At 41.3% G+C, this 21,398-nt stretch overlaps 1 protein-coding gene across 2 annotated transcripts in view; it reads left to right on the top strand.

Annotated features, from left to right (window-relative positions):
• Positions 1–20,379, top strand: part of LMX1B (LIM homeobox transcription factor 1 beta) — a gene marked incomplete at both ends in the record, with an annotated part of 104,758 nt that extends 84,379 nt beyond the window's left edge. Inside the window, 6 exons of one of the 2 annotated variants that reach the window (XM_082327215.1) lie at positions 11,833–12,065; positions 15,741–15,919; positions 16,937–17,014; positions 17,418–17,484; positions 18,333–18,473; positions 20,222–20,379. In XM_082327215.1, the coding sequence (XP_082183341.1) occupies positions 11,833–12,065; positions 15,741–15,919; positions 16,937–17,014; positions 17,418–17,484; positions 18,333–18,473; positions 20,222–20,379 (856 nt within the window). Of the gene's footprint in view, positions 1–11,832; positions 12,066–15,740; positions 15,920–16,936; positions 17,015–17,417; positions 17,485–18,332; positions 18,495–20,221 lie in introns of both variants that reach the window. The other variant, XM_082327214.1, reaches the window with a different exon arrangement.
• Between the last annotated feature and the right edge of the window lie 1,019 nt (positions 20,380–21,398).

Here is a 21,398-nt window from a genome sequence, read left to right as displayed (position 1 = left end):
TAGTGAGAGAGAGTCAAAGACCATCAGGGTAAAATAGCTCATGCTTTTCTTTGGAGAGTTTATGACTTTCATAAAGCGGGTACAAAGAAACTGCAGCGATAACTGTTATTGTCTAAATGAAGAGCTTATGTTCACCCAACCATATTTCATTAACTTGTACACCCAAGCTTCTACATTTCCTGCCTGCTTGGTGCAGCGCTAGAAGCAAATCTTGATTATTTTAATGCCTATTGTCAGCGAAATGAGAACAAGAGAAATGTGCAAATCAGCCATGCCCCTTACGTGACCATCTGACGTGTCCATCGCGACCAGCAGGTAGCACGTACAAGCATGTGCTGGAGTGTCGCCTATGGCGTTCGCAAAATTTCCAGTGCGAGCTGTTTTGTGAATTGTGACATGTGCTGATGTGAGATCCAAAAAAGGAATAATTTTCCTTCCACCAGTAAATTGAGACACTGCTAACAACACTTTAATGTCAAAGCTGGGGATTCTGTGAGGGAGTAGTAGAAAATAGATTTAGGACCGAACTCTCAGTGGAGCTAAGCGTTTTTAAAGTCGTCTTACCTGTGAATGAGGACCCCATCCTGTTCCTGATGGTGTCAAAGGAATTCTTCATTTCACTTGAAGCAAAAACTGACACAGCTTCTCCTCCTTTATTTATCTTTAGCAGATGATCTTAACCTCAGAATTACTGGTGAGCAAACTTCATTCTATTTCAGCAAATATTCTGTTTAAAAAAAAAAAAGGTGCTTTGTCAACTTTGTAGAAAGGACAGTACAGTCAGAGCAGGATTTTTTTTCAGCCAGATAGTCAACAAAGTGCCTAATTTTTGGAAACATTTATGGAACCCTCAGGAATACCATGGCATATTTCTGTGCTTTTATAGAACAATTCCAAGCCGTAAAAATTTTCTCGCCAAAAGAAAGGAATGCCATACTGATATGATGTGGTGGGGATTTTGTATACTTTCTCTCTAACAGGCATCTCTATTTTTTCTCTCTGTATGCATGTGTGTGTGCATGTGTGTATAATATATATACATACACATAACCAAAAGTTAAGTAGTATTTTCCAGCTTTGACCTACTTACAAGTTTTCATTTAACTAAAAAAAAAAATCTGAAAAAGTTAATAAAATGTTTAGACAAACCTTTCAGTCTTGTGAGCTTAAGGGAATAATCCTCTTTGCATGCCTAATAATGTTGTTGGTGTCTAATGGGATTTCATTTTCACACATGTGGAAGTGTCCTGTGTGATATATGTTTAACTGCTGGAATAACTTAAAATCTGTGCTAATGTCCCAGGCAAAAGGAGGGTCTGGACATGCTATAGGGCTTTGCTTATTGATAAATCTTTTTGTATGGGTTTAGAGAATCTAGTTTACCAGAGCCTGAATACACACACAGATGCCGATAGCTAAGTCTTTAGGACTCTATCAGGGCTAGGAGATTTTGGTAGTTCCGTGTTAATCTAAAAATTCAGTTTGTACAGCAACTATAGTAATCATCTGTACTAGAATAACCAGGCTAGTCTGTTCATTAACTAAGATGAATCAGATGTCTGTTCATTAACGTAAAAAAGATGAGTCAGATGTTTGGAGTTTTCAAAAAAGCCTATATTAAGAGTGCTATTTATTTTCCATTGTAATATTAATAATAAGTAATTGACATGATGTTAATAAGAATGACTCCACATTACAAGAATAAATTATCATTCCTAGATGTTGCAGGACACACCTTTGTTGCCTGAGTTTTTGGGGTTTGGTTTGGTTTGGTTTTTTAGTGTTCCTTTTCCAGTGGTCCTTTTTACAGAGTTTCTCCCAAAGCTCTGTGCCTCTGATAAGACTCTTCTGTCTTATCAGAAGAACAAAGTTTGTGAAAGAAGGACAATAAAGAGAAACTATGTGAGATGAAAAAAATTTCATCCATTAAAGGTCAGGCTAATAGTGCATGATTTAGAGCAGAATATAGCGGGGACTTCTGTAAGAAAAATGGCAACTTTTCATGCTCAGATGGGGATTCTTGGGTTAAATTGCTATCTTTGAGTTCTGAACTTGGAAAGGTATTAAAGTGGAATTAAACCTTTACACAATCCGGCTCTTGTGTCATTCAGGATTTTTTTGGGTTCTGTTTAATTGTGCATCACAGCAGGGTTCTGAGTGACTGGTGCTCTAAAGAAATGAGGGGTAGGGTTAAGTCTGCAGCCCACTGCTCTCTGCTAATCCTTCTTGTTCCTTGAAGAAGGATTTACTTTTGCTGCCAGCTTGTGAAAGACTTTCCTCCTCCCGAAGAGATTGTTGTGGCTTTCCTGGGGAGGTGTGGTTGCTATAGCAGGGAGTCACGCCTGGGTATTCTCTCAAACCCTACTGAGAATGGGCCAAAAAAGAGCCGAAGAAGAGTAAAAATGGGGATTAAAAAATGGAACAATGGGAGACAGGAAGATAGGAGTGGGAACAAATGGGAATTACAGCACCAAAAATAATGCAAAGTGACAAAAAGAGGAAATAGAAAAATAATAGCTGACAGTCGGACTGAAAAGAGAAACACTACAAAAGAACAATTTATTTTCAACAGGCAAAGAAAATAAAAGGGCATCTGGGAAATAAGGCAGGCCTGTGTTGAGGGCTTTTTTGGCTCTTACTGTATTGCAAACATATATGCACCAAGTATACAAAACTTTCTCCGTACCGCTTTCTCAGTTCCACCTTTGCCACAGTCTGTTTATTCAAAACAACATCTTCTTGGGTTTTAAATTGTGTGTTTACTTATTTGCTGCTAAATGATATTTCTAATTGTGTCTGTTCCTAGGGACTAAGTGTAGAGTAATTCTAGGCTTTTCATATAAAATATTGACATGTAGATCAATAACAGAAGAAAAGATCCAACTCTGCTCAGATTCTGTTCTTGAATGCTTTCCAAAGAAATAACTGCCTCTAGGAAAATGCCAGTGGGCACTTGGTTTTGCTGCTGCTTACTGGAGACAAATTCTTCAGCTCTTACCATGGCAATGCCCCTGACCTAAGTACCTGGTCCTGCCTCTGCCTGGGTACCGTGCTCAGCCACCACGGGAGCAGAGACGGCACCTTCCTCCTCACCCCACCACAGCTGCGTCCTTATGTTGTGTTGACCAGCTCATCACTATATCATAAAGAGCTTACCTTTAGGATTTTTAGATGCTGTATTTTGCTCCTAAACCCCTTTGCTCTACAAATCAAATGCAGCCTAATTTTGCAAAGATCCGAATGTTTTCATCTCAGTGAAAGAAGCGGAAATTTTCATTCAGTTTAAAGTTTGTCACATTACAAATAAAATCTAAAAAGAAGCCAGTCCCACATCTAACAGCAAATCTCTCTGAATGCCTTTCCTGCACCCTACTGCTTTATATATAGGAGAGGCAGAGAGATGTAACAGATGAAACATTTTGTTTATGAAGTGTCTATGTTTTGTTTTATTTCACATGTTTTTGCAATATAGATAACAGATTACACCACAGAGCTTTCATTGCCTTGTGCTATAAAGATACTATAAAGCCTTTCTGGGTATTAATAATAGATTGTGTTGATGAGTTTGGAGAAGCTGGCAATAGACCCCCCACTGTAAAGACATTAACACCACAGGACTTAAGGTATCTTTCCCTTGCAAATCAGTTGCTAAATTGGCTGTGCTGATGGGTTTGGGCACAAGCTCTTGTACAGCATCAGTGCAGCAGGCACAGGAAGTTATTTTGTTTTATATTGGCAAATAATGTTTCTTCCTCTTAATGTTCCTAGTTGAGAGGAAAGGCCCTGTGTAAATTCTTTCCCTAAGTCATTCTTGCCAGCCAAGAAATAACTTAGAAATTACATTTGAATTGCTTTGACACACGATTATTTTTTTCTGTAAAAGTGAAGGCCGGGGCAGTGAATCACCAATAGTACAATTTCCCTGCTTATAGGGCCTTTAGGGTGAATTTTCATATAAAAATTATATTAGAAGAATTTCCCTGTGTTGTTGGCGATGTAAATTCAAAGGCAACTGTAAATTCAGTATGCCACTTAGTGAACAAGAAGGATAAGACGCCTCATCAGACTAGTGAATATTCAGCATGCTGGAGACAGGCGGTCCTCGCACAGAGCTGGGCTATGAAATAAAGCCCCCTGTCCACGGAGAGCATGAGCCATTTCGCCCACTGGAAATTAGTGAGGTTGTACAGGTAGGAAATAAAGATGGATTTAGTTTAATATGTGTAAATAACTGAATAAAAATCCAAAGGAAGAAAAATGAAAAAAAACCCATTGGTTTTCAGTAATGACCTAGCTCAGCAGAGTTGCAGCAGAAGTACAAACTCCTCATCACGTACTATGTTTTTATAGCACTTCAGCATAATTTGAAGCAATACAAAAAGCACAACAGCAGAAGCCCGGTTAGCCTTTTTAAAACTCGTAGACAAAAATAACATTATTTCCCAAATGTTTGGACTGCCTAAAAATATAATTCTAACAAAATCATCATATTTTGTTAATCCATTAGGTTTCTTAATTGCAGCCCTGGCTTTATCAATTCAATTGACGCCCTTAACTTTTATAACAGTTTCTATTCTACAGAACAGATTAGGAGAAAATTGCAGCCATAATCTGTACAGTGCAATTGCCGTGCTATAAAGAGGAATGGGAGTAGCTGAGAAGAGCAATTGGATTCCCAAAGGTGGAGCACAGTAGAGCAATATCAGTGACTTTGTAAATGAAAAATTGTTTTAATTCCCTTCTAACAGCAATAATTCGATTCTTCATAAATTTTTCCATCAAAGTGTTGTAAGGAAAAATGCTATAAAATAGAACTTCATGGCAGTGATGGAAGACAGTTGAACAAAGTGGTCAATTAGGGGATGAAAATTAAGCAAAGAGAAGAATCCATTCTGTCACTTTCTGCTTGAAGCGAGAAACTCCTCTGCACTTTACATTTTATGTTTTACTTTATAGTTAAGGAAGATGTAACTTTTTAGGTAATTCTGGCCACACTTGCACAAGTTACATTAGGATGGCTGCTTTGAATTCTGTGTGTCTTTATGCATTTTACTGAATCCATTCGTTGGGTCTTTTCCATTTATCTCAGCATCATGGTTCCGACCCCGGAACCACCAGTGCACAGAGCTTTGGCCTGGTCAGCAAGCACTTGGCCCACCCACGGAAGGGATTTTGAGATGCCTCAGCTGCACGAGCTGAGGCTGGGTACCGGCTGGCTGGGGAGTCCTGTGCCCGGCGGCCTGAGGACCTCTTGAGAAAGTGACGAGCAGTCACCTGTCACCACATGAGGGGGCGGCTGTCCCAGTCCATTCCCCTGCCAAACACCCGCCCCATCAGAGCGGGCGGCAGCCAAGACCTGTCTTGGCATGTTGAGAGGGAGCTGGGAACGGCTGGTCTGCACAAATGTCCCTCTGGACTGGCCCTTGCTGGTGGAGTGGCTGTGGGATCCTGCAGGGTCCTGAGCTCTGCTCAAGAGGGGGCATCAGCTCACTGTCCACAGATGACTTTTTCCTTTGTTGAAACTATGTAAAGAGAGACAATTAACACAGGGCAGGAGACTTTTTGGCAGTTGTCATTTCTGTTGCGGTAGAGGCCAGTGATGGTGGTCTGGATGGAGCTGCCACATGGCACAGAGGTACGCACAGTGCTGCTGTCCCTGCCGCTAATGGGAAGCAGAGTCTAAAAATTAACAAAATCCTGCTCCTATCGAGGCAAATGGGACTTTTTCCTCTTATTCCAATGGGAAGGAAATCAAACAAAGGGTAATATTTTTGTGGATATGGTCATGAGAAGAGCCATCATCTGGGTATGGCCATCCTGTGATGCTGCCTGCGGCCTGTGTTTGGTGGACAGAGCAGTCACGTGAGCTTGTGGCTCTGACAACGTCCATGGTCAAACTCCCACCAGCTTCAGAGCAGGATTTCACTTAGCATGGGATAACATGTGGTCTCTATCATTATTTTATCCATTAGGTTGCCTTTGCATGGCAGTACGGCACTTCTCATGAAAATACAGGTAAAACGTTCACAGGAAGAAAAAGTAACTTAGTCCCAAGATATGCTATGTTTTAATCTGTGAATCCAAATCCACATTGTGAAGCACAGTTTTAAACGCAAGCTTTCACCAGTAGTTGGTGTTCTTACTACAGCACCTGTGGAGAGAGGGTTAATAAATATTTTCTTCAGTTCTCCCTGAAGAAGAAAAAGGTTTCTTTGTTTCAGTTTCTCTCTAAATATTCCTTTTTTTTCCTAGAAGCTTTTAATTTTTGCTCATGTTTTATTACTACTCGGTGAAAGGGAATTAGCTTCCTTTCACCAAAGTTTCAGCTATGAAATTGGCTTTAATAAACTATGTAATTATTTTTTCTGCAGGGAAAATATTTAAAATGGATTGTTTCTTTTTTTAGATTTTTTTTTTAAAATAATAAAATTATAATATTTCTGTTTTGCTTTAGTGCATTTGAGATGTTTTGAATGTTCAGAATTCAGTGCAACCAAGCAACAGTTTTTCTTTTTTATAAGCACCCATGTGCTATAAGACACTACAAAAATGTTCAAGTCCTATGCTGGAAAAAAACCCCACGCATAGTGTTTTCCCCATTCTATGTCATCTAAAGAAGATGGAAGTATCAAAATTTCTCCCAAAGACCAACTAACAGATGTCATTCATTAGTAATTTAATTTCTTCTCTTAATAAAACTCAGTTGTGTGAAAAGCATAATATATTTTACTTCAGCTCTAACGTATTTTGTACTATACAAGTGCCAAGCAAACTCCCAGCTGGCTATATAGGCACGATAGAGATGTCATATACAGGCTATTATCAGAAAGAAAAGCGTCAGAGCTAGAGACTATACCTACAATATTTACAAAATCTTGGTGACCATCATCTTTGCATATTTATTAAATAAAGAAAAGCCAGGTATCTGCTGTGGTTTCTTGCAACACGTAATGTCAGAGTAACACAGAAAGGAAAATGATTTAATGTCTATGATAGGTAGAGAGCAGCATCTGTCCTCTTGCATATATCAAACACGGCTTAATAACTTCCTATTTACTGCTTCACGGCAGAGGTCCAGTAAATAAACAACCTGACTGAATTAGTCTGTTTTTATACCTCTGTCCTGTATAACAAACCTCTTGAACCACACTTAATATGAACAGCAAATTTCACACTGCACGTGGAGATCTCTCAGCACAGATTAAATTAGTTATAATAAAACAATTAAAATCTATTTGCCCACAGACAGGAGGAAATGAAGGACCTGGGTGAGCAATAGAAAGGTAAAGGGTGGGTTGTCAGGACATCAGAAGAGTAAACAGCAGAACTGTGATTCTCAGGAGCATAGCAGGGTCAAACTTGCTGCAAGATAACTACGCGAGAGATAATAAATCAGTAGTACATATTAAACACCAGATGGTTGTGCCCATGCAGGAAGGCACAATGGATCATGTAACTGTGGTTGTTTCTAAGGATTACTGATTCAGCCTGACTTCACAGGGATATCCTAACAAATAAAATCTTTATGGCCTCTTCCGCTGGTGAACATTTTCATCTACCGTTTAAAGACAGGACCACATGTCTTAGCATTTTCATTGCCCCTAATATATATGCAAAATTAATTTAAGTTCACCCAGTTTTAGCTGGTAAAGATTTTTTGACTATCTAGTACTGTAAAGTTGCTTCACAGAGATTATTACAAATACTTAGATGGACAGACAGGCCATTGTTCCAAGCTTTAGCTCAGCTGAATCCCCCAAGTGTTTCAGGCATAGAGGCAAACACACTTAAAAACTCCTAAACCTATTGAGTTGTCTTTCAAAATTGTCCAGGCAACAGAATTTATTTATAAAACTCTTGCAATCGTTGATTCAAAACAAGGTTTTCTTGTTCTGCTTTTCTCCTTTGTCCTCTTTGAACAATTTTCTTTGGAATGTTTTCGTTGTGCTTAGGAGTCGGAGATTTCCTGGGGCTCCTAATAAAGGCATTTGATTTCCACTCTCCACATACTTTAACAAGTCCAAGGATTTTGAGGTTTGACATTAACTTAAGAGAGCTGGAGATAATCAGCAATGGGGGTAAAAAGTCAGTTATGCAAATTATTTGTAAAATGTATAGAAAGCAAAAGAAATACTACTTTAAATGTGGTTGGTGTGGGACGAAGTCTTTGTCTCAGCACAGAATATCTGCGTGCTCCCCTTCAAATTTATGGCTTTGATTGAAACCTGTAAAGGGGTGATCTGTAAAGTATTCCTGCTATCCTACACTTCTCAACAGGTTTATTACCATTCGTTTATAAAATGAACAGTCTAATGAGCAGTGTTTTAGATCACAGATATCAAAGTCTGGTCATTTGTCAAGATTAGTTTCCTGTTGTGAGATTGCCTTGTGCAAAAAAAGTGCATAACCTTGGGTTACTCTCTGGAAGCTGAAAAAATACCTATAAACACTTTATAAGATAGATTTAATGAAGATTTTATAATCTCAGAATTAAATCCAACACGATGCAGTATGTGTGTGTGTATTTGTGTGAGTGCATATTATAATGTAGAAAGTACCCGAGTACAGAGTATGGAATTTTCTTATGTTGACAAAGGACACATTAAAGATATGAAGTCCATGCAGTATTGTCAGGCCAATTTAATGTTAATTTGAATGAGTTAATACTACATTGACAACAATGTAATTCGTTGTTACTAAAAGACTGCCTTTGGAAACATTGCCGTGAAAGTGCCATCTTTCTGGCAATACTCAATTGCCAATAAATATCACAAAATATTTTCTATTTATGTGCTAGACATCTTTTATTTTGAAGAAAAAAAACCCCAAACACTCAGTAAAGCAGTATGACAGCAGAGGTGCTACTCAGGTAAACAATACACTCCATAGCACAAGGCTAAGAAGTAGATTATTTTTATGTCCCAGTTAGAAGAAATGTGAAGGGGGGTATATGCTTTCCTACTTAAAATTATTTGTAAACCGTATTACGTTTGTGTTCTCACTTTCACTGGATGGTGGCGTATTTTGTGGTTTGCTTGGAAGAAAACTGGAGGCAGCGTGGCCTTACCTGTGGCGATGCAGCGGCCGCCGCAGCGCCCGTCCCGCTTGTTTCGGGCCCCACACCGCACATTGGCTCCGTGCTGCAGCCGGACCCCTCCCGGGGAAGGCTCCCTATTCTCTCCTCGCGGAGGTGGGGAGGCAGGAAGCTGCCTGCCTGCTGCCTGCAGCTGCCTTCTGCCTGGCCATTCCAGCTCTGCGCTGCCTGCGTGGAGCCGCGCGCAGGTTCGGCCAGCTGGCATCGGGGATGGCTTGGTTCAGCAGGACCTAATGTGCGGTCCGCTGGAGCCAGCATCTCCTCCAGTTTCTTCTTTCAAAGAGAAAGAAGTCCTTATGCTCTCAGTGTCTGTCAGAGCCTGGCCTCTGTGGTCTGCCTACAAAGGGGGCTGGTGGAGCAGGCATCCTACATTAACTCTTTCTGAGGAAAACCTCGATGTGAAGTACGCTGATCACTCGGCGTTATTTTTATCAACAGCACGACCACAGTGCTGGGGTTTTATCGTCGTTATCTCAGCAGCATTGCAAAGGTTTTCAGACAGATCACAGTGCCTGTAGTGGCAGGATCACGGTCACTTCCTGGAGTTTCTTTTTTAGTATTTCTCAGACCAGCAGCACTGATTTGAAATGCAAACGGAGCCAGGAACCTGGAGGCTGCAGAAACAGCAACAGCAGCTGCGTTTCCTGGTCTGGCTGTTACATCTGCAGCCGTCAGAGCTGGTACCACGCGTAGGGTCTGTCCCATCCCTCCTGATAGCCATCGATTGAATTTTACTGAAGCGTACACAGGTTAACTGTCACAGTGGTACAAATGAACTGATGCCAGTTAGGGAAGCCGGATGCCTTCACACCAGATTTGCTAATCTTTGGAGTCTTTAAGTGTGCTCCATCATAACAACAATCTTCAGACAAAAGATACAAGCTTAATTAAACTGAGTCAAATAGGTTTAAGCAGTTAAATAGAAACAACTTTTTAAAGTGTTTAAAATCTGTTTGCTCTTTTTTTCCCTTTGTGTTTTAATCCTTTCAGATATGTTATTGTGTATAGATAAAAATATTTCCTGTTTAGGAATTTGCTAGCTAAAGCATTGTCATATTTTTGTGATGTTTACTAGTCAGAACATAAAATCATGTTTCTCTCTTTCTGTTAAAGTTTGCCTCTAACAGAAGAAAAACCTTGCAGACAAACCCAATAGACTGTACGAAATAAGACGGCCTGTTTACTAGCAGAGGCTGTGGGTCCTGCGTGGCATCAGTTTCCCTTTAATAGATTTCATTCATTACATACCCAAAAAAGAGCCACTCAGTCCACCTCGCGTGGCTTGTACAGAGCACAGCTCTTATCTTGTGGCTGTGGTGATGCACAGGTATGCACCGAGCTGGCGAGGTTAATCATGTAGATCTCTTTTGTTAGATCGAAAGATACAGATGGGGAAAACCCACAAGTTCTTGGGCACTTAGCCTTTCTTTGGATGCCATATGCAAATGTATTTACATTTTCTTTTTCCTCCTGCCCATTCTGTGACTCTATCATTTTGCTGAGGAGCCAGTGACTGCCATTTTGCTGTAATTCTCAGCTCAGACAAAATGGAGGCTTTGGAGGAATCGGTAACTACCACAGCCTGTGCCTTCTAAAATTGAAGATAATCGCCTTTTATAAAAAAGGGGTAATTTTGAGGATGAAAAAAAAAATCAGCATACCCCATCCTAAAAGGCAGAATCTCCTTTTTTTTCTGTGAACACATGGGTGCAGTTGTGTTAATTTCATTGCTGAAATGTAAATATTAATGCACCTTGCACTTTGATGTATTGCCATAAAAGACACTGAATTTCAAATCACCAAGCCCACTGTGTGATACAGGGACGTAACTTAGCTATTCATCTTTATTTGAAGCAGCCCTCTTTCTAAAAGCTCACTTAGGGAGATTCCTAGTTGCCATTAGAAAAGCAAAATAAAATTAATCTAAATCATTCTAACTTTAACTTAGAAAATTAATGATGGATGAAAGAGGGGGTTTGTAAAGGTTTAATAACAACTAGTCTGGAATACAGTGCACATTCTAGAGGCTGCGATTATAGTGGTAATTTAGCAGATTGTATCACTACCTATCTCTGCCAAAGGATGTTTCACACCATTTAAAATGCACAGTACTCCCTTCAGAGACAGGTTGTTCTGGAATAACTCAACATCCAAAGAAAAGCCGTGTTATTTTACTCCTCTCTTTATCAATTGCATGTGTGCGATTGCTTGTGTGTGTGTCATCTTCTCCTCAGCAATAGCACTAAGTTTTCATGCTTGTTTCTGTGTTCATTTATCAGCCCCCTCAGAGACAGACAATACCAAAAATGGAAAGTCATGAAATCTATTCAGAATAGGGTTTAAGTGCTGAAACCAGAGCGCCTGTATAAAACAAAGCGTGAATTGGCCCTTCCTTTAAAAGGTGAATTAAAATAAATTCAGTTTTGAACAAGTTATCCAAACTCTGAGAGCTCCTTTTTGTTTCTCTTTTTGCAGAGGAACAAAACCGTGAGATAAGGACAAATCTTAGTGATTTTTTTATCCAGCAAAGGTGATTTGGGAATCTCTAGACCAAAGGGATTGAGATTTGAATAAATTGCGTGTCTGTGATGTTTCCAAGACTAAGGACGCAAGTCTCCCAGTGTGCAAAAGCATGAGCCAAGCTGATCTGTAGTTAAATTAAAGAATTTGCTGTATTTAAATTCATGCAGTGTATGATCTGACATTCCCTTTGACTTTGCTGCCTCTCTTTCTTACAGGCTGTTTGCTGCTAAGTGCAGTGGCTGCATGGAAAAGATCGCCCCAACAGAATTCGTGATGAGAGCCCTGGAGTGTGTTTACCACTTAACCTGCTTCTGCTGCTGCGTTTGCGAACGACAGCTGAGGAAAGGGGACGAATTTGTTCTTAAGGAAGGGCAGTTGCTCTGCAAAAGTGACTATGAAAAAGAGAAAGACTTGTTGAGCTCAGTCAGCCCAGACGACTCAGACTCAGGTGAGCTTTTCCCATACCTGCTCTGACTGGAAAAGCCGCAAGGGTTTGTAGAGCTTTCTTATAGAAAAGTATATCCATTTACACATCCACTTTATCTATATGCACATGCCACCCATGCAATTTAGCAGGCACAGCTAAAAAAATCCCTACTTGCAGTCTGTTCTCCCTAACTTGACTCCCTTCCTTAACTTGCTGCTTAGTAAAGGACAAAAACTTTTGGTTTTCATCAAGGTATTTTTCTGTAAGATCACAGAATGTGAATCAGAGCGACTTCAGTTACCTGAGGCCTCATTCAAAGTGTGCTGTTTTCCATAGGCATTCTTCCATCCATTTAACATATTTTTCAGGGGATCTTCTGCACACACACTTTCAGCACTGAGCTAGGAAAAGCAGTAATATGATTTTCAAGAGTATTCTATCTGCCAAACACAAATGGTAACTTTAAGAAAAACTACGACACAGAAGTACTGAGGAGAATCTGAAGGAAACTGAGAAGTGGGTTTGTGCTGCAGCAATAGCATGTGCAGTGTAGGAAGCCAGGGCGGCTGCCTGCGTATCCACTCCCGTTAAGGCAGGCGAGGGGACTCACACAAGAAGAAAAATAAAAAGCAGTAACTTGAATGAGGAGTTTAGGGGAGCCTGTCTCTGGATCCTTTCAGGCCAGGTACAATGCTTGGTTCTCCTGACTTCCATCCAGACTTCTCCCTGCTGGTATGTCTCTTCTGTGCTACTCAGGCTCTAGTTTCTGATCATCTCTGTTGCCTACCTGCTATTTTGTGTCTGAGCCCCATTCTGGTGCCAGCCTAGGAGATCATCTATGTGTTGTCCCAAGGATAGCTCCACTAAGGTTTGTATGCTACATATAGTACCGAAGTGAGACATGCAAAGTTTGCCTGTTACAGATCTCCAGGAGTGTCCTTGAGGTCCTGTGCTGTTCCTGATGAATGCAAACTGTTTAGGATCAAGGGAGAACAGGCTTGACATCTTACTAAAATGCACTACTACTAATCTGCAGTGTGACCTCTCTCTTCAGAGGGACCTGGGGTTTGAACAGTATGATTGCAAGAGTCTGCACCACTTGGCCTGGGAGTTAAGGCAGAGGGTCACCATACTGTGACCAGAGCTTTTGCCTTCTCCTGAAGATGACAGTGGAGCCCTCACACCTGGTAGCAGCTAATGGGTGTCTTCCCTGAGTTCTTCACAGTGATGGAGAGACAAATACCTCCTTTCCTCCACCCATTTCCTAGGGAAAGTTTTAAAACAGAGTGAGCAAAAGCTGCTTGCTGTCTGTCCAGGACTGGAAACACAGTACTGCACAGGACAAGTAGTTCATACAGTGGATTTGGGTTCTCCAGTCCAAAACCCAGGGGATCTAGCAGTGGTTACAGTGAGGACTGGCTTTCAGGCTCACAGGCAGTTCCAGGAAAGATGGGATGCCTACTTCCTGTGCCGTATGCACTCAAGGAGATTGGAAACCTCCTGCTGCCGGTGTGCCCTGTCTGATAGCAAGGCTAGAGACAGTATGTACACAAATTGCTGCCAGCCATCATAATTGCACACTTGTTTCCCAAGAAAATGTCTAAGAAAATCAACAATTACCATTCCATTAAGCGTACAAATGACATGAATGTTTGTCTCTGGTTTATGGGAAAATGCATTATTCCAATTCCAATTTAGCTAGGAGCAGTAATTATCCTTAATCTCTAATCTGAGCACCATATTCTCCACATTGCTGAAATTTATATTTTCATGTCAGGAATGCTGCAAGACAAAGGTCACGGCTGAGTCAGCAGGACGTGCGGGACTGGGGCCTTTCTTGGAGCAGCATGTTATTTATTGCCATACTGTATTTGCAGGACCTTGAGCGCTCTTCTCTGTAAATCTCATGTCACAGGGTTTGGGCTCTTTGTGAATTTGCCCGAGGCATGTGAGTTTCCTACTTGCCCTTCAGCATGTCATTCTCTCATCACCAACTTCAGCATCCTGCTGTCCGCCTGTCTGTGTCCAGACAAACCCCCTTTGAAAAGCTGCATGTGCAGGGCTGTCCCCATGCTGCAGCAATGGGCATGGGGACCCTGCTCCCCTGCCTTCCTTACTCACTGCGCGGGCACTGGTGGCTGCTGTTTGCCAGCTGGCTGCATTTGAGATCTGCTTTGGGCACAGCTGGGATCTCCTTCAGGACCAGATTTCGTATTTTCTGATCAGCAGTAAGCTACCACAGCAGCACAAAACAACCTTGGTTTCAATTTCATTTCCCCTTGGCACAAGGGGTAGGTTCTTACTCCTGGAGATGCTTTTTTCCCCTCATTATTCTCTGTTAGCCAAACCCAAACCTGAAAAACAAGTTGACAAATTAAATGGGATGTTTTCTCTCCCATTGTCTAATACATTGAAAACACAGATCTCCCAGATGCCTGTGTGAGAGCAAATGATTTCACATAGCCCTGGCTAAGAATGTGTCCTTCTCCAATCAAATATTTATCCACTGGACACAAAAGTAACTCTCCAATGAGCAATATTAATCCTCACAAACCTTTCCTTAGAAATGGCATGCTGGAAAGTTAATAATGTCATGGTTATTAAAATGACTGAACTTCTCTTTAATCTTTAGGCAAAAGATGCTTATTAAAGTAAAAGGTGATTAGATTGCTAGGTGCATAATAATCAGACCCTAAAATGAATTAAAGTCTAATTTGTTAATTCCCCAAACGTAACATTCAAGTATATAAAAACGACAGTGTGTTTCTTCATGTTGAAGTCCCTATAATAGTATATTAATGTTTTCTGGAAGAAAAATCAGTAGTCTGGTGAAATAAAATATGCTGACTTGAAAAGTTGTTTTCCACAACAAAATTTGTACTTACTCTTCAACCTTTGCCACTGCGACTGAGATTTCCCAGTACAATATACTAGCACATGTAATTGCACCAGATTCTATGAATATTCAGAATTTAACTGTAGAAAATACAAATAATCTATTTGGTCTACACAAGCACATATATACTTGTATGTATTTAGCAAGAAAGAGAAATTTGCGCATGCACATATAGACACATTGAAATACACAGAGAAAGAATACTGACGTTTTCTGTGGGACACAGAAATGAGATGGCAAAGATTATATTTAATATTATCTCTAGAGCTTCAAAATACTCAGAACAATAACTGTAATCTACACTAGATTTAGCTAAACAGACTTTGAGATATTTTTGTGATATTTGCGTTTACACTGTTTTGCTGCCATAGCGGTGCGGGCAGTAGTACCTGTCTGCAACAAATGCTTCAGGAGAAGATGCTGCTCTGCTGTAAAGGGAAAAGTGTGTGTCAGTCGGTGTGGTTGCACACAGGAGACCAAGCGATGCTGGAAGGGCACAAAGTCTCTCTGTACCAATTCTTGGAAACATCGAAGCGTATTCTGAATTTCCATGCCCTGATCAGTCCCATGCCCTCAGTTAAAAATTAAACATATTTTTATGTTTTCATGGCATTTGATTTAGGCAGTACACACAAATCTAAGCTAGTCTCTTCCTGCCCATAGTTACTTTAGGTATTCAAATAAACATGGGATAAATAGTTGAACCTGTTGGCTAGCTTTGGCAGCTGAAGAGCAGTTCTTAAAACCCTGTTATCTTGGTGGAACAAGTACAATTTTATATCCTGTTTATTTTTCACCAGTTAAAAGCGATGATGAAGACGGAGATGTTAAGCCCACCAAAGGACAAGTAACCCAAGGAAAAGGAAGTGATGATGGGAAGGACCCAAGAAGACCTAAACGACCAAGGACAATACTTACTACGCAGCAGAGACGAGCATTCAAGGCATCCTTTGAAGTGTCTTCCAAGCCCTGTAGGAAGGTAGGTGCTTCATCAGGGACCTGAAGTCAGCTCTGACACCAGGCCATGGGGGTGACAGGGTCAGGCCACAGCTCCACATATCTCCCTGCCCCTTCCCGGGACAGCAGCAGGTGCCTTGGAGTGAATACAGAAACCAGGCCAGCATGTGGCAATGCTCACCCAACTACCATCTCAGCCCGGAGCAATCAGCAGCTTAAGACCAGCTGATTGTTATTTCTGGATATTCACCCACAGTACGTGGAGCAGCTACATGACTGATTCCTGCTGCACAGCAATATTTGGTTCTTATAAATCATGAAGTAGTCTTTGACTCTCAGAGCCCAGGTAAACAAGTGGCTTTTGCCGTTCTCTGTCCCACCACAGAGGAAGTCACTATTTAGTGAGACGGGTGCTCAGCTTTGGTGCCACTACTTGTCCTTCCAGTCTTGCTTTTTTATGAAACTTAACCCTGCTGTTGATCTTGTTTATAGCAGCTAGGGAAAGGTATAACGTATTGCTTCACTGATGAAGCTGGTGAAAATCAAATATTTGTGAAAAGCATCCCAGATAACTGTTTCCTCCTAAGTTTGATTGGAAAAAAAAATGGAGTTGCATCCTGAAAGCTGTCAGTTTTGCAAAAAGTGACATTCTCCTGCTGATGTACAAAGTGTGTCTTTTGGGACAGTGCAATGTGCCTTTTTGCCATTTTAAAGTATGAAATTGTACCTCAATAATATAAAAAATGTTCATAGCCAAATTTATATCTTTTTGCACAGAACTGTTTCATGGGTAAAATAAAAATCATTAAATGACAGTGTCATTTTTACACAGCTCAGACTATTTGTTCAGTACTTACGAAACTAGTAGCGATATGAAGGGCAGAACTTGAACAAACTATGCAAAGATATGAGGAATTTTTAAAAGCAATTCTGTACATGCAGTTTTTATTGTAAGTGCAGGCATATTCCTCCTAACATAACTGATTAGCTTTTTTAAAAAAATATAAAAAATTACAGCATTAAACATTTCCTTCTGTAGGTCAGAGAAACACTAGCAGCTGAAACAGGACTCAGTGTGCGAGTTGTCCAGGTCTGGTTTCAAAACCAAAGAGCAAAGGTAGGTTGCTTGTCAAGTTCTCAAAAGTGAAGCGCAAATGGTCCTCCAACACAGATTTCCTCCTCCCCTTAGACGTAGTACCTACCATGGAGATCCCAGGGACTGAACTGTACATATTTTGCATGCACTGCTGTCTACATCCATACAAGAAAGGCAACTTTCAAACACAGACATTAAGTTCTTGTGCTCAAAGCAACATGAGGTTGGGAGTAAATTTTGCATGCAAATATGAACTGGAAACTGAAATGTTTAAGCTTAGAAATGAAACTGAACCCACAGTGGTGTCTGCATGAATAGAAATGGTCAGTATTAATTGATGCAATGTTTGCAGAGAGTTTTGTAAGGAAACAAAATTGTTGCATTCACAGCCATGAGATTGTTCTGTTTTTCCTCTTTTATTCAGATGAAAAAACTGGCACGAAGGCATCAGCAGCAGCAGGAGCAACAAAACTCGCAGCGACTAGGGCAAGGTAGGGGATTTGTGATGAAGGCAAAGCAAGGGAAAAAGAATCTGCCAGGTTTCTTGAAGTGCTATTCCCACATAATGTCTTAAGCAAGCCGTACAGGGCACGCACAAGTCTGTGGATAATGTGTGCCATCCTCAGTGCAAACACACAGAGGTGCTGTGTGTGAGTGCCCATCCCAGGTTATCCCAGAGTTCTCCCATGGGGCCAGCCCCTGGAGGTGCTTACACAGAAGCTGCTGTCTCCTTTCTAGAAGCGTGCAGTACAGAGGCACTTTCACTGGAGGAAATCTCCAGGAGGCTCACTCCAGGTAGATCCTCCAGTTTGTTTTCTCCTGAAGAAAGGGGGACCGTGCTCAGCTTGGCATCTGCAGGCTGCTTGCAACAGCGTCAGCATCGCTGCCACAGCCAAGGCAGAGGGAGCCCCTCCTGTGCCCCAGCAACTGGGGCCGGAGGTGCACAGAGGCACCAGGGCTTGCCCTGCTGCTCCGTGGATGCTCTTGAGGTTCTCCAACTCCCAAGGCCTTGCAGCCTCAAATCCTCCTCTTTACACAGAGCCAGAAAAACTGGTACCAACAGAAGTTAGGGAATAATAGGGCTATGTCACACACAGGACAGACTTTGGGAAGATATGGTCCAGCACTCAGGAGCTCCAGAAATGTAGTCAGAAATTTCAAGTCTTTCAACTTATTGCTCAGGGTTGTACTCTCAGACAAAATTCGGCAGGCTCCTCTGAATGACAGGGCACACCTAGCTGCGTTCACTCTGCGCTTGGGTTCAGTGTTGCCACTGATGCTAGGGTCTGCTGCCTCTTTGTTCCTAAGCAGTGACTGTGCCCTCCTGTTTGCTTTGCAGAAGTAATGTCCAACCGAATGGAAGGGATGATGACATCTTACACACCACTTGCACCACCACAGCAGCAGATTGTAGCAATGGATCAAAGCAGTTATGGCACAGACCCGTTTCAGCAGGGTCTTACCCCTCCACAAATGCCAGGCGACCACATGAACCCTTATGGTAAGGCATGCGTCATTCTGCCGCATCAGAAATAGCAGGGTTCGTATGCTAGTTCACACACCAAAGGTTCAGTAGAGTTACTTGCTTTTATAATATCTTTTCTGGGATTTGTACCAGGGAATTTGTACCAGTCAGTTTTGTGTACATATTTTCATGTACACATAAGGGGGTAGAAGAGAGCTCATCTGAGGCTCTGGACACCCTTCAGAACTATTTCACAGTATAATTCTGATAAATGATAAACCAAGTAACATCACCTCTCAAGCTCCACTTTTTTAAACCACTATCCAAGACATTGAAAAATAAACAGTACCAAATTCTAGCTTCCTCACAAGTTTTTCCTTTTTCTTAGAAGCTTTGGGAAAAAAGTGCCTTGAAAAGTGGTCTAATAAAGAGAAGTAATCTATTCATTCCAAAATGAATAAGCACCCCTCTAAGATCCCTCAGATTGGATGCATGGATTTGTTACCACAGGACATTTCTCCTACGTAATTTTATTCTCTGCCCAAAATCAAGATGATGGTTTACTTTCAGGATTTCCTGACCACACACCATCAAGTGGGTAGGTGCACCAAACGCACCACAAGCATTAAATGCCTGATAATTGATTCTGGACAATTGCAGTGTGGCATTTAAATAAAATTTAAGAGGATTTCTCAGACTGTGATTAGTGGCCTTGCTGTAGCCCACAAGGGCCTGTTACATCAGACTCATTTCTGCTGACCAGGAGCGCTTCGCTGTAGAGGTCCACACGCATATCAGTTTCATGAGCACAGCATGCACAGGCCAACAAGAAATCTCCTTTGGGTCTGAGTTATTACTTTTCCTACTGACACAAGTCCGCGGCACACACCAGGCAATTTGGTAAATCCTGTAAGGAGCTGAGGACATCCAAAGTGTCAATGAGCATTAGATGGCTTGTGATTTTGTTGCTAACAATTTGCTTGGCTTTCTAAGCAAAACTTCTTGAGAGGCAGGTTCTATGACCAGTGCAGGAGATAGATAGCACAAAGCCATTTCAAAGGAGTGCATGAGGAAAAAGATCCAGACTAACACTTCCTTAGTGCTCACAGGACTTGAGCCAGAGCTCTTTCTGGTACCTTAAGAGTTGAAGTAAGCTGAAATCTTAGTTGCTAAGGGAAATAAAAGGTGCTGTTCCAAACCAGGCCAAAAAGAGTGGAATTTTCTGAAATGAAAGCATGTTTACAACTGTAGCTCACTTGAGGCCAGGGAAGCTGGGTCTCCTCCTGGGTCCCATTGCATTCGTAGATCTGTCTTTTACCTTGTGTGTAAATGAAGACCGTTACTGGTTATGGCTCTCAGACCACTTTTCCCTGTCACGGGCACTCAGTGTCTGGTTCCACCTTCCTCGGTGGCTCTGGTGCCCCCATGAATGCTGGATCCCAGCTCACAGAGAGCCAGAGACCTGCTCCTCCCCGGCACTCTCTGCTCCCATCGTCAGCCAAGGCTCTCTTTTGTGCTGCTGACTGAAGTATAAATTAAATCCCAGCAGCTTTCAGCGGCACTGCTGCCAGTTGAACTCTGTGAATTGGTTGCTAGCCGCCTTCTTTGTAGGTCAGACCCTTAGAGCGAAATTACGTTAACGTTTAAAAACAAAGCCAGGAGCATTCCCTTTTGCTGCAGTGCGCAACTTATGAGCATCCATGTGTACTGTGTCCTCTTATGGCTGCACAGACTCCAGCTTAACATATACGTTTCATTTGCAGGAAACGACTCCATTTTTCATGATATCGACAGTGATACCTCTTTAACTAGCTTGAGCGACTGTTTTCTTGCCTCTTCTGAAGTTAACTCCATGCAGGCTAGAGTAGGAAACCCCATTGACAGGCTGTACTCTATGCAGAGCTCGTATTTCGCCTCATGAAAATAAAAGAAAACAAGCAGCCGGCGTATATTTAGCCAGTGACTTTTTCCAGTGCAGACTCTACAGCCATATGTTGCCCAGCTCTTCCTTCACAGTGACTCCTGCTGCCTCTGGACTGCAAAGAGCATTTTTAGGAAGACTGTATCTGTGTGCATATATGTGTATGTATGTGTATATATATTAATACCTGCCTACATACATACATATATGTATAAACAAAACACATCCACCAGTCCCATACCCTTGATTCCCAGCTTGCACCAGACCACGAGACAAGCACGGAAGGAACAGAAGACCCTGCTCGTCAGCAGCCTTTGGTTTGGTTTGGTTTGGTTTGAGCTCATCGTTGTAAAGGAAATGGATTTTGCAGAAAGCTAGACCTTTTCCTCCTTTCTCTCTTCCTTTCTTTTGGATGTTTAAACATTTTTTTTTTTAAAGCCACCGATACTGACATCAGTCGACCATATGACAAATAAATCAAAGAAACTGGAGATTCTTCCCTTTTCTTCCTGCATGATTCATACTATGTTGTGGATAAATTGCCATTTGAACTGTGAGAAGTTAATGTAAATGTGACGTTCAACATTTGTTTCCTTTCTACACTTTTTCTACATAACCTAGATCTGCTCATTAGTTTATAGCCCTTATGCATATGATACTGAGGAAACTGGTTAACAGTAATATTTGTGGAGAAAGCCAGTGATTTCATAAGAAAGGTCTATGACCCTGGAAAGGAGATGCATGTTAGGGACAGAGGCATTTAGGTTAGTATTGATCTTAAATAATTAAAACTAAAGGTGCTTATAAGACAGAGTTTTATTTAATTTTTTTTTTAAGTGTGAGAATAAAACATTTACATTTGTTTGTAAGTATTGCAGTGCCAAATTTCAAGTCTAGACCATGATTGGCAAACATGCGTTGTTCATTCTGTTCTGTTTGTTTATGTTTTGCATGAGGCATAAATGTGCTATGCTCCATTGTCCATCTGGAATAATTAAGCACTCCTTTAGTTAATTATC

Source organism: Platalea leucorodia (genome assembly GCF_965183815.1).
Source record: "Platalea leucorodia genome assembly, chromosome: 15".
Classification (NCBI taxonomy): Eukaryota; Metazoa; Chordata; class Aves; order Pelecaniformes; family Threskiornithidae; genus Platalea; species Platalea leucorodia.
The sequence above is the reverse complement of the archived record's forward strand: the minus strand, read 5'-3'. Positions and strand labels throughout refer to the sequence as shown.